General features: G+C 40.4%; 1 protein-coding gene across 1 annotated transcript; it reads right to left on the reverse strand.

Moving 5' to 3' along the window:
* Positions 1-5,864: 5,864 nt before the first annotated feature.
* Positions 5,865-8,480, reverse strand: LOC115798023 (uncharacterized). The gene is made up of 7 exons (XM_030754675.1): positions 8,234-8,480; positions 7,899-8,147; positions 7,519-7,808; positions 6,986-7,297; positions 6,616-6,885; positions 6,360-6,443; positions 5,865-6,214 (listed from the first exon to the last, which is right to left on the reverse strand). Exons 3-7 carry the CDS (start codon positions 7,800-7,802, stop codon positions 6,151-6,153), a joined length of 1,014 nt encoding a protein of 337 aa, XP_030610535.1. The 5' UTR covers positions 7,803-7,808; positions 7,899-8,147; positions 8,234-8,480; the 3' UTR covers positions 5,865-6,150.
* Between the last annotated feature and the right edge of the window lie 5,481 nt (positions 8,481-13,961).

Raw genomic sequence — 13,961 nt, forward strand, 5'->3', positions numbered from 1 at the left:
TGCAGTTGTTGGTGAATTTCTTCTGGTGGTTCTAACTGTGAGCCCAGCAGCTCTGTGGTGCTGTGCTGGGAGTAGGTTGTTGAAATAAGTCCATATTTGATGGAAACCAGTTTTTGATTGGGCACCAGTGCCAGATCAGTGGAAACATGGGTGAGAGAGAGCTGGACCTGAGAAAGTCTTCCCTTCAGCTCTTTAGTTCACAGGCATGACTGAATCAGCTGTTCGTGCAGTTATTGAACTTAAGATAATTTTACTGATGACTTCCGTCAACTTTAAATATTATTTCACTTTAAAACAATGGAAAATAAGGGTGAGGGTCGTGGGGATAACAGGGTCATCTAGTGGGGAGTTAGGCTCTGATTAGTGTTTCTGGTCTTAAAGTCCCTCTTGGCCTGCCGCCACAGTGGGATGTCTGCAGGTGCAGATAGAGGTGAAGACAGAGGGCAGGTGGAGACCTTCACAGCAACTCCAATTCGAAGTTTACAGCTCACACGCTGCTCAAAGTAGACCCGAAGGCTCTGCGAAACCCGGAGACAAAGAGGATCCTTCCACAGCTTCACCTTCAGAAATCTAGTGTGCTTTTCCTCCTGCAGGCTGAGCTTTGACTGAGGGCTCTCTTTCAGTCATCTTGGCTGCAGCTGAACTAAACAGAAACTTTGAGCTTTTATGGACAGGTGAAAACACACAGATGTAAAGGAAAGGTAGAGACTGACAGAGACAACACTGCATGATCAACGCTCATTTGTACTTTTAATATCTGTGTTGTTTTAACCTGAAAATCTAAACAGTAAAATAACCGAGACTAAAATGAATTCAACTCTGTTTGTACTTCACATTTGTGGAGAATAAATTCACTGATTGTGTCTTTGAATTGAGAAGATTTAAGGTCAGAGGAAAAGAAACAGAAAGGATCCAGCAGCCCAGAGCTTCTCATAAGACTTCAGATTCTGCCCATCTTTGATTTTGAAAGTCAAAATCTGGAATTAAAAAAACAAAATTAGTTTAAAATAAAATGAGTGCTGTTGTTAGGGTGCTCTTTAAGTGAGTTTAATTTAGATCTTTTTTTTTTTTTAAATTAAAAAATTCATTTGGAGCTGGAGGTTTAACTCTCAGCCTGTTTTAAAGTCACAGTTTAAAACAATCCAGGAAATCTGCCTGAGACAATCTCACAAACGTAGAATTTAAAGAGTTTAAACTTTGAAGCTCACCCAGAAGAAAAAACTGACAAGCTTTCAGAGAGAGTTTTCCATCAACTGCTCTGAGTTAAACTTCTGTGATGGATGCACTGCTCATTTGGGCGTGTTGTAAAGCTTTGAGGCTGCAGTTGTGGGACTCAAACATCTGTGGCCTGGTAGCTCAGTAAGTCAGTTTTACTGAGCAGGAGGAGCAAAAGGCTGCTGTGAGCCTTCATCACTGCAGGAAGTGAAGACTTCATTCTGTTTTTAGGTGATAAGCCAAATCAGTTCATTAAATCACAAAACTAAAGATTCAGAGGAGCTAAAAAACAGAAAGAGGGGAAACATTTCATCTGCCAAATATGACAGATTGAGTGCAGATCTCCTCACATTTACCTGCCAAATAAAGATTTCCTCTGGCATGAGTGAGGTCATCACTGAGAGTCTCCACTGCATTTATTTTCTAGTTAGACGTCAAACCTGAAATAATCCAGCAGCACAAACAGCACAGCTGCTGAAGAACAACTCACATGTTTTATATATTTATTTAAACAGAATCACAAATCATCCATTTCACTGTGTTGCATTACACAAAGCAAAATATGGTATTTATTGTTTAGTTGAGACATTCAATCTGTTTTATTGTTGGTAAAATTATTCTACAGTCTCAAGAAGACATTTACAAAATACACCAAAAACCTGATTAAAAGTTGTTTCATTTATGAGATTAATACACACAAAAAGGAGATCATTAGGTTAAACTTACAACACTTAGAGCTCACCATGTATGTGCATGTATGAAAACACAAACCCTTCAGAAACAATAATCCAAATCCAGTCATCAGTTTATAACTGTTCTTATTAAAAATTAAAATAAGAAAAAGACCGCCAGTCAACTTAGTTTTGTTGGAAAAAATGTGCGCAACTCAAAATAGGAGCAGTAAATAGTTAATCTAGGATTGCATAACTGGAGTGGGAAACTTTTATTTTTACAGTTTATTGTTTGCATCCTTCACACAAACTTTTATTAAGTTATATTAAAAGTTATTTTCACTCATAACACGAACATACAGTCTCTTGCTGATTATTATCTCATCTAGATTTCTCTGCTGTCGGTTTATTCTGCAGCCTGTGGACAGAGAGGTTGAAGGATGATATGGAGGAGCAGGAGATTCTGCTTGGTGCCCTGAGGTCTGAGGAGGAAAAAGCCAAAGTCTGCCTGCAGGACATTTCCCTCATGGACTCAAACCTGTTATCCCTTTTTACTAAGAACGTCCAGCATGGGTGGAGGAAGGTGAGGATAGTAGGATAATAATTAACACCAAGATCACAGACTGCTGACCCCTTTATAAACAGACTCCCTCCTCAGAGTCTGGAGAATACTTTTTTTGGGGGGGGGGGGGGGGGGGGGGGGCTACAGTGGGTTGGTTTTGTCCTTTCAGGTCTGGGTTGTTCATAAAAAGGCTGACCCTGCTGACACACTGTTGACCCCTTTGGTGATTAAGCTGAAACAACAGAGTCTCCAACAGAGGTTATTATAGTTAATGTAAACACATGAAATAAAAACTGAAATTGAAAAAACATTTTCATTAACTGAAATAAATAAAAACGATAATTAAAAGGAAAAAAATAATAACTGAAACTAAATAAAACAAACTGAAATTACAGATAAAATGACCTTTGTTTTTGTGTTTGTCAGTTTATTTAAAAACTTTCTGGACTGATATGAAAGTCACAATATTGGATGGAGTGTGAGTGCTGATGCTGTGTTCATGGAGTCATCAGTGTAGGATACAGTGACATTAGGTCAGAGGAGCTTTGATGATGATCTGTTGCTGCTGTAATGATGATGATTTTCTCATTGAGACCAAACAAAGAATCCATCACTGTCCTATCAGTGCTGTGAGCCGAACTCATTTATTTTCTCAGTACTTTTGTCATAACTGTGTTTATTCTGTTCTGCATGTTTCAGTCAGGACAGAGTAGAGAGACTCTATAAAGACTTCTCAGAGTAACGATGCAATAAGTGAACACTCAGGATAAAACCACGTTTACAACTGGAAGAAATGATCCTAAATATATAAACATGTCTCTCATTTTTGTTTATGTTTTATATTAACATAAACAAAAATATAGTAATATAGTATACCACTCTGTGTGTGTGTGTGTGTGTGTGTGTGTGTGCGCTCACCATACTGGTCCGCTTTCTCAGCAGCTGTCTCTGCCGAGAAAGCAGCAGAGTCCTATGTGGGGTTTCTTTGAGTACAATAGTGAGACAGATATAAACGAGTGTCTTGTTGTGAATGATGAAAAAATGCCACAGCTGATGTCTGAGAGGTAGACTGTGTTAATGGTAACAAAGATGCTGCTGCATTTTCACAGCACACCTCATTTCATGCTCTTGAGTGAAACCTTTGGATCTAAAGGGGACTGACACAGACGTTGTAAACTCAGTTGTTCATCAATGATACAATACCACCTTCTCTCTCAAACTGACATTTATTCTGCACATAAAAATGAGATAAATCTCACAACATTGTTGTAGAAAGAAAGAAAATGACCATTATCACCCAAATCACTTATATAAAACATAAACAAAAATGAGAGACATGTTTATATATTTAGGATCATTTCTTCCAGTTGTAAACGTGGTTTTCTCCTGAGTGTTCACTTATTGCATCGTTACTCTGAGAAGTCTTTATAGAGTCTCTCTACTCTGTCCTGACTGAAACATGCAGAACAGAATAAAAACAGTTATCACAAAAGTGATAGACTGTTCAAAGAAGTCTTTCCAATTATTGATGCTTCAATCCTAAAAATGATCAATCAGTCTTTATTAGTTGGCTATGTACCACAGACCTTCAAGGTGGCTGTAATTAAACCTCTGCTTAAAAAGCCATCACTTGACCCAGCTGTGTTAGCTAATTATAGGCCAATCTCCAACCTTCCTTTTCTCTCAAAGATTCTTGAAAGAGTAGTTGTAAAACAGCTTACTGATCATCTGCAGAGGAACGGTTTATTTGAAGTTTCAGTCAGGTTTCAGAATTCATCACAGTACAGAAACAGCATTAGTGAAGGTTACAAATGATCTTCTTAGAGCCTCTGACAGTGTACTCATCTCTGTTCTTGTCCTGTTGGACCTCAGTGCAGCTTTTGATACTGTTGACCATAACATTTTATTACAGAGATTAGAGCTTGCTATAGGTATTAAAGGTACTGCACTGCAGTGGTTTGAATCATATTTATCTCATAGACTCCAATTTGTTCATGTAAATGGGGAGTCTTCTTCACACACTAAGGTTAATTATGGAGTTCCACAGGGTTCTGTGCTAGGACCAATTTTATTTACATTATACATGCTTCCCTTAGGCAGTATTATTAGAAAGCACTGCATCAATTTTCATTGTTATGCAGATGATACTCAGCTTTACCTATCAATGAAGCCAGATGACACACATCAATTAATTAAACTGCAGGAATGTCTTAAAGACATTAAGGCCTGGATGACCTCTAATTTCCTGCTTCTAAATTCAGATAAAACTGAAATTCTTGTTCTCGGCCCCACAAATCTTAGAAACATTGTGTCTAACCAGATACTTACTCTGGATGGCATTACTTTGGCCTCCAGTAACACTGTGAGAAATCTTGGAGTCATTTTTGACCAGGATATGTCCTTCAATGCACATATTAAACAAATATGTAGGACCGCTTTTTTGCATTTGCGCAATATTTCTAAAATTAGAAACATCCTTTCTCAGAGTGATGCTGAAAAGCTCATTCATGCATTTATTACTTCTAGGCTGGATTATTGTAATTCATTATTATCAGGCTGTCCTAAAAGCTCCCTGAAAAGCCTTCAGCTGATCCAAAATGCTGCAGCTAGAGTACTGACAGGGACTAGAAAGAGAGAGCAGATTTCTCCCATATTGGCTTCTCTTCATTGGCTCCCTGTTAAATCTAGAATAGAATTTAAAATTCTTCTCCTCACATACAAGGTCTTGAATAATCAGGCACCATCTTATCTCAAAGACCTCATAGTACCATATCACCCCAACAGAGCACTTCGCTCTCAGACTGCTGGCTTACTTGTGGTTCCTCGGATACTTAAGAGTAGAATGGGAGGCAGAGCTTTCAGCTTTCAGGCGCCTCTTCTGTGGAACCAGCTCCCAGTTTGGATTCGGGAGACAGACACCCTCTCTATTTTTAAGATTAGGCTTAAAACTTTCCTTTATGATAAAGCTTATAGTTAGGGCTGGATCAGGTGACCCTGAACCATCCCTTAGTTATGCTGCTATAGGCCTAGTCTGCTGGGGGGTTCACATAATGCACTGTTTCTCATTCACCTTATTTACTTTGTTTATACTCCACTCTGCATTTAATCATTAATTGATATTAATCTCTGGCTCTCTTCCACAGCATGTCTTTCTCTCCCCTCAGCCCAACCGGTCGCGGCAGATGACTGCCCCTCCCTGAGCCTGGTTCTGCTGGAGGTTTCTTCCTCTTAAAAGGGAGTTTTTCCTTTCCACTGTCGCCAAGTGCTTGCTCATAGGGGGTCGTTTTGACTGTTGGGTTTTCTCTGTATTATTGTAGGGTCTTTACCCACAATACAAAGCGCCTTGAGGCAACAGTTTGTTGTGATTTGGCGCTATATAAATAAAATTGAATTGAACTGAATTGAAAAGTACTGAGAAAATAAATGAGTTCGGCTCACAGCACTGATAGGACAGTGATGGATTCTTTGTTTGGTCTCAATGAGAAAATCTGCATCATTACAGCAGCAACAGATCATCATCAAAGCTCCTCTGACCTAATGTCACTGTATCCTACACTGATGACTCCATGAACACAGCATCAGCGCTCACACTCCACCCAATACTTTAATGTAATGATGACGAGAAGAGAGGAAACCAACGACTCCCTGATGATGATGATGATGATGATGATGATGATGATGATGATGATGATGATGACTGCTTCAGATCTCAAACTGCTCGTGTTCCTTAAAGGCTGCTCTGTGCACGATGTTGTTGCTGAAGAGTCTAGAAAGAGACCAAAGCAGAGAGCAAAGGTCACTCATTCACACAGAACAACATGAATTCATGTGAGCTCAGACTGAGAATGATTCCTCTGAGAGTCTGAGGAGAAGCTTCTTCACTGATGGTGCACTGATTCATGTTGGCTCACCGCACACAGTTAATGGAGGGGTTGATGGAGAGCAGCTGGAGTAACACAGCAGTCGACGCATCAGTGAGCAGATTGTGACTCAGACTGTAACACAAACACAACAAGTGACACTGATTTATCACCACACTTTCTATTATTGTAGTGTGTGTGTGTGTGTGTGTGTGTGTGTGTGTGTGTGTGTGTGTGTGTGTGTGTGTGTGAACAGGGCTGATGTTTATTTGTGCCTCCCAGAGAAGGATCAGTGTGTGACACTCACTCCAGGACTTGGACTTTGTGCAGATGTGTGATGAGAGGGAGCAACAGCTGGTCAGTGAGATAACAGTGGCTGAGGTCCAGCTCTGTCAGCCCTTCACATGAGTCCAGCATCTGGACCAAAGCCCCACAGACCCTCTGATCCAGGGTGGTGTGGCTGAGATCCAGCTCTCCACCCAGAGCTCTGCACAGGGACACCGCCCGCCTCACTGTGTCCCTCTCACTGTTCACAGGAACCAGAGACAGCAGCTTGAGGAGGACAGTTTTACTGACTCTAAACAGGACAAACAGAGCAAAGAGAAACTGTCAAGATGCCTCAGCATTAATGTGAACAAGCTTCTCTCTGGTTTAGGTTCTTCAGTGGTCTCTCCCACCTGAGGTTGACCAAGTGGAGGAAAGGAAACAGCAGGTCCAGCACGCTGCCCTCCACCTCACAGTCTCGCAGGTCGAGCTGTGTGTCTGTGTGTCTGTGGCTGCTGTGTCTCAGGATGGTGGAGATGGCCCTGCAGTCATCAGCTTTCAGACTCAGAGGCTCAGTCTGATCCTCCTCTGGTAGCTCTACACAGGAGGAGAAGGACAGATCCAAGCTGTGCTGCAGAGCTCTCAGCAGGCCTGATGCTGCCTCCTGCTGGGCATCACAGGCAGCACAGCAGTGGATGAACCTCAGCAGCTGATTCCTGTCAACACTGCAGGAAAAACGCATGCAGAAATATCAGATGATGAAGAGGACACTGGAGATTATTTTAACAGGTCTAATTAGGATTGTGAATTTCCCTTTCAGCTTAATGTTGGAGGATCTGATCAGCAGCAGCTGTTAATGTGGCAGGTAGAAAGTTAAATGCTGACTTTTCTAGGAAAGTGGACTTCATACGCTCATGTTACATAAAGTTTACCACTGATATCTGACCTGAGATGAGAAACTTTGTGCAGTATGAAGAGGATGGACTCCATTCCCTCTGTTGGTATGGAGGTCCACAGGAGGTTCAGTTTAACTTTGTCTCCATGTTTGAGGATGAAGATCAGAGCAGCACAGTCCACTGAGTTCAGCTGTCTGCTGCTCAGGTCGATCACATGATCAAATGACCTCAGGAACCTGGGTACAGCGTGACTGGCATGAGCTTTATGGAGCTCTCTGATGGAGGTCATCACAAAGCTGGGACTGGGCCGGAACACTTTGTTTAAAGGATCCATAAACTGCTGATTAAAGATGAGACACAGCATTTCAAATCCTCATTTTTAAACAGGATAAACTGTGTATTTGGTAAAAGATCAAACTAAATTCACCACCTTTTAAACACAATCCTGTCCAGAAAGGGAAGCAGACGTGTGGTTTCCTCCTGTAAGAAGAGGTTCTTCCTCAGGTCCACAGTGATGGTCTGAGCTGACGACTGCTGCAGCAGATAGAGAAGAAGCTCCCAGTTCAGACAGCAGGAGCTCAGGTCTCCACCAAGCTTACTCAAGAAGGACAAAGTCAAGTTCTTGTCCTGGATTTCATGGAGGAGGACCAGAAGCTGCTGGAAGTTCTTTTTACTCAGTCTAAAGATGAAAAATTAAGAATTAATCTTTTTTTTGTTATAAATATATATTTAGTTTGGTTTATGACACTCAGGAAAGACATTTACTTGATTGTTAGAGGACCATCATGAAGCAGCAGTGTAATGAGACACTGAGCAGGGATGCAGGTCTCAGTCAGGTCTAACCGTCCGACTGTCCAGTATCTCAGCAGGGAAGCCAAACTACTGACAGCCTTCAGCAATACTTTCTCTGATGGTTGGACTTTCTCAGACACCAGAGAAAGCTCTTCAACAGCCAGTGGACAGACCACTCTGCCTCTTCTTACCCACTCAGACAGGAGCAAGGACATGCCGATGGAAAGCCTGAAGATTGAAGAGAGAAAAGAGCAGAAATGATGATTCAAACTGGACAGCAGATAAATGGTGTTATAAGAACAACAGAGTCATGATTTAAATTCATGCCTCAGACTGTGCAGCTGTGTTGTGTGTCTAAAGAGGAGAGCGGCTCCTTTGACAGACATCTTGCTGGGTGTGAGGATGAGATCCACTTTAGAGCCACACAGTTTGAGAACTCTGCCCACAGAGCAGCAGGTTCTCCTGTGTAACTGTCCTGTTAACAGCCGCTGGAACCCCAGGAGCTGCAGCAGAGACTCCAGCTGCTGGGCCTCCTCTCTGGATCTGACAGAGATGGATGTACACACTCTCTGGAAGAACTCTGGACCAGCGCTAAAACACAGAGAAGATGAAATGTGAAAAAAGAGGCTGAGCTACATTATTACCAAAATATTATACAGATTTTTGAGTATGGAAAAAAAGGTTAAAACCAAAGAGATTTTACAGTAGCACGCAAAAGTTTGGGCACCCCTGATAATTTTCATGATTTTCCTTTATAAATCATTGGTTGTTCACATCAGCAATTTCAGTTAAATATATCATATAGCAGACAAACACGGTGATATCTGATAAGTGAAATTAAGTTTATATGATTTACAGAAAGTGTGCAATAATTATTCAAACAAAACTGAGCAGGTGCATATGTTTGGGCACCCTTGTCTTTTTATTGATTTGAATACATTTAACACTAATTATTGGAACACAAAATTTCATTTGTAAGGTCATTGACCCTTGACCTACATACACAGGTGAATCCAATTATGAGAAAGGGTTAAGGTGGCCAATTGCAAGTGTTTCTCCTCTTTGCATCTTCTCTGAAGAGCGGCAACATGGGAGCCTCAAAACAACTCTCAAATGAGCTGAAAACAAAGATTATTCAACATCATGGTTCAGGGGAAGGATCCAAAAAGCTCTCTCAGAGATTTCAGCTGTCAGTTTCCACTGTGAGGAACATAGTGAGGAAATGGAAGACCACAGGCACAGTTCTAGTTAAAGCCCAAAGTGGCAGGTCAAGAAAAATCTCAGATAGGCAGAGGAGAAGGATGGTGAGAACAGTCATAGTCAACCCACAGAGCAGCTCCAAAGACCTACAACATCATCTTGCTGCAGATTTTGTCACTGTGCATCGTTCAACTATTCAGTGCACTTTGTACGAGAGGCTGTATGGGAGAGTAATGCAGAAGAAGCCTTTTCTGCGCACATGCCACAAACAGAGTCACTTGAGGTATGTTAAAGCACATTTGGACAAGCCAGCTTCATTTTGGAATAAGGTGCTGTGGACTGATGAAACTAAAACTGAGTTATTTGGACATATGCATGGTGGAAAAAGAACACAGCATTCCAAGACAAACACTTGCTGCCCACAGGAAAAACTGGTGGTGGTTCCATCATGCTGTGGGGCTGTGTGGTCAGTGCAGGTACTGGGAATCTTGTTAAAGTTGAGGGCCGCATGGATTCCAGTCTATATCAGCAGATTCTTGAGAACAATGTTCAAGAATCAGGGACAAAGTTGAAGTTGTGCTGGGGCTGGATACTTCAACAAGACAACGACCCTAAACACTGCTCAAAATCTACTGAGGGATTCATGCAGAGGAACAAGTACACCAGTCTGGAACGGCCATCTCAGTCCCCAGACCTGAATATTACTGAAAATCTGTGGTGTGATTTAAAGCAGGCTGTCCATGCTTGGAAACCATCAAACCTGACTGAACTGGAGATGTTTTGGAAAGAAGAATGGTCCAAAATACCTTCAGCCAGAATCCAGACTCTCATTGGAAGCTATAGGAAGAGTTTAGAGGCTGTTATTTCTGCAAAAGGAGGATCTACTAAATATTGATGTCACTTTTCAGCTGGGGTGCCCAAAATTGTGCATACTACTGTATGTGAATTACTGGCTGTAATGGTGTGAAAATAAATTAAAACAACATGCTGTGGAATTAAAAATAATTCAAAAAAAAAAAATCTCTACATTGTGAGACTGTACATGAAAAGTTGTTCACTTCCAACAAATCATTGGAGACTGAGCTTTGGTTTCATGTACCTGAGCTGTGAGATATAAGGCAGACACTGAAGGAAACTCTTCACTTCACTCTCTTCATGTGGGCAGCCTGTCAGCTCCACTTCTTTCTTCTCTGTTTGGAGTTTCAGCACTTCCAGGAGGATGGAGGGCTTTCTCTCTGAGAGGTTTATGGACCAGACTGCAGGAGCTGAAAGAACTGACTGTAATGATGGAAGGACACTCAGACCTGTTTTAGACTCACAGTCCTTCACATGGGAGCACAGATGCAGCAGGAAATTACACTGATATTCATCACCCATTAACGCATTAACAGGGAATGTTTGATATGTGCACATTGATGATAACAGCTCCAGTATCTTCTCTCCTGTCTGCTGTTCTCTCTCTGTTGCTGCACAGAACAGATTCACAAAGAACCTGACTGCTTCATCTCGCATCTCATGAATAACCCTGGAACAATAAGAAGGAAACATTTAGTGATGATTTGATCTCAGCTGCATAAACACAACCACACACTACTGATGGACTCCATCTTATCCATGTGTGTCCTGTATATAATGAAAGTCCATTTTAAAGCCATCTTCCATCAGAGCAGCTGAACATTGTTTTTAGACTGTTACTGACTCACAACACAAACACTAATCCTGTGTGTGAAATCACTGCGTACTGAACTGTAACTGTCATTTTATTTGCTGTCTGACTTTAGAGAGTCAAACACTAAATATCAACAATATAGAAACACACAGAGTGGAACAACAACATCTACACTTCATATCTTGGACAACAGCAGCTTCACCTGCTGCTGACATCACACACATGTTAATCAAATATTTACTAATATTTACTGAGTAATTTAGATTTAGATTTATTTACTTCTGCAAGTCCTTTAAAATTCAATTGAAAGGAATGTTTCCTGATCCAGCACAGGGATCAAACACAAACAGATTGATGGGTTAGTGAACTAGGTAGAGGTTAAAGTCAGAGTTTTAATGTCACCAAACTAGTACTCTTTTCACCTGGTTAGATCACCATGGTAACTGATGCTGAACACAGAGCCTGGTCTGGATCAGGTGATGTTCAGAGTTTCAGGTTAAAATCAGCTGTAAGTTCCACATTTTCCCTTTTATTTACAGTCTGCTCTGAGTGTGATGGAGAGTCTCTGCTGAATCAGTGTGTGTTATATCTGCAACTGTTGAGCTCAATCAGTCTAACTAACAGCACTGAATGAAGCCCAGCTGTAAAGTTACAGCAGCAGTCTGTGAGCCTCATTGTTACAGAGGTTTACATGTATTCAGTTAGTGATGCAGTGTGAAACAGATCTGGGAGCCTGATCTGCTGCCAAACATCAGTCTGTTATTACTGCAGTTATCACTGAGAATATCCCTCCAATAACATTAATTTGACTTTGATCTGGTGACAAACTAAAGTGATTTCCTCGTCTCCTTCATTAGATGATGTGTCAGACCTGAATGCACTGAGTAACCTTTAATGTTTAAATGCATCAAGGTTAAAGTGTCAGAGCTCTAATGTGCAGCTGTCAGCATAGAAACAAACTGCAGCACAGAGCAGAAAGTTTTTAACTCACACTGTGACACCTGTGATCTCTGACTGGAGTTTAGGTTTAGTCAAGCCAGCTAACACAAAGAAAGCCTGGATATGATGAACCTGCTTCATTGTTCTGCCCTCTGTGCAGCAGCAGATCATTGATGTTTTATTTAAAGTTGATGTTATTGTTGCTGTTTTTATTCTTGTTAGACATTATTTCATTGTTCTCATACAGTAAACAGCAAAAACAAAAACATGTGTGTTGTCATTTTAATAAACTAATCATAGATGTTTATAAAATCATCAAGTGACTAAAAAAAGTCAAATGAATACAGTGATGCACAGAGTGTACTGTTTCCCTCTGAAATGGAGGAAAGTTGGAAAACATCATTTGATGTGGTGATTACTGATGATGTGGAAATATCACATGAATATTTTAAATTATACAATTGTATCAGAATTTATTGGTTTAATTATTTCCATAAATTATTTTTTATATTCTCCTCTTTAACTTAATTTATTATGTAAAGTAGAGTTCATGTACCTGAGCTGTGAGATATACGGAAGAAACTGAAGGAAACTCCTCACTTCACTCTCTTCATGTGAGCAGCCTGTCAGCTTCACTTGTTTCTTCTCTGGTTGGAGTTTCAGCACTTCCAGGAGGATGGAGGTCTTTCTCTCTGAGAGGTTTATGGACCAGACTGCAGGAGCTGAAAGAACTGACTGTAATGATGGAAGGACACTCAGACCTGTTTTAGTCTCATAGTCCTTCACATGGGAGCACAGATCCAGCCGGAAATCACACTGATATTTTCTGTCGTTGTTTCCCTCTTTAACAGGGAACCATGTATATGTGCACACTGATGATAACAGCTCCAGTATCTTCTCTCCTGTCTGCTGTTCTCTCTCTGCTGCTGCACAGAACAGATTCACAATGATCCTGACTGCTTCATGAAGATCTGACCTCTGAGGATCAACACTGGAACAATAAGAAGGAAACATTTAGTGATGATTTGATCTCAGCTGCATAAACACAACCACACACTACTGATGGACTCCATCTTGTCCATGTGTGTCCTGTATATAATGAAAGTCCATTTTAAAGCCATCTTCCATCAGAGCAGCTGAACATTGTTTTTAGACTGTTACTGACTCACAACACAAACACTAATCCTGTGTGTGAAATCACTGCGTACTGAACTGTAACTGTCATTTTATTTGCTGTCTGACTTAGAGAGTCAAACACTAAATATCAACAATATAGAAACACACAGAGTGGAACAACAACATCTACACTTCATATTTTGGACAACAGCAGCTTCACCTGCTGCTGAGGTGACATGTGTTGTTGTTACTGAACTACAGCGTTCTCATTATTCCCATTATTTCTTTACTTTCATACAGCGAGAAGATTATCACATTTTCAGACTCTTTCAGTCAAATTCTGTGATTCTCTTGTTCAGTCTCACAGTGACCTTCAATAACTTAGAACAACAACAACTGACTGAAAACAGACTTGATTTAAAATTCAAAACCAATTAATCAATACACCTAGAAAATAAAATGTGAGCATTTCATAACTAACATATTACTTTATGTTAATAATACAGTTCATTAATTGATAATAAGGCTGATCACAAATGTATTTAAAATATCAGCCTTCAATGCAACAAAGAAATGAAACAGATCAAATAAATACAGTGAAGTACAGAGTACAATGTTTCCCTGCAGTTAGAATATAACTGAAATATGACCCCATAATGGATAAAGTCACCGTGTTTAAATAAATATGGATGGACAAAAATGAAAAACATTTACATTTTAAAACTGTACAATTATGGTAAAATTTATTTAAATTAAAATGTTTATTTTACTGATTGA

The sequence above is a fragment of the Archocentrus centrarchus genome, chromosome 2 (genome assembly GCF_007364275.1).
Source record: "Archocentrus centrarchus isolate MPI-CPG fArcCen1 chromosome 2, fArcCen1, whole genome shotgun sequence".
NCBI classification, from domain to species: domain Eukaryota; kingdom Metazoa; phylum Chordata; class Actinopteri; order Cichliformes; family Cichlidae; genus Archocentrus; species Archocentrus centrarchus.

What these genes read in the sequence shown, in the direction of transcription:
- LOC115798023 (XM_030754675.1), bottom strand. Translation starts at nt 7,802, where the DNA reads ATGGATCCTTTAAACAAAGTGTTCCGGCCCAGTCCCAGCTTTGTGATG. An exon ending in CACAAAGTCCAAGTCCTGGA is followed by an intron (nt 6,444 to 6,615) that starts GTGAGTGTCACA and finishes TTTGTGTTACAG; the next exon opens with TCTGAGTCACAATCTGCTCA. An exon ending in CCCTCCATTAACTGTGTGCG is followed by an intron (nt 6,215 to 6,359) that starts GTGAGCCAACAT and finishes GTCTCTTTCTAG; the next exon opens with ACTCTTCAGCAACAACATCG.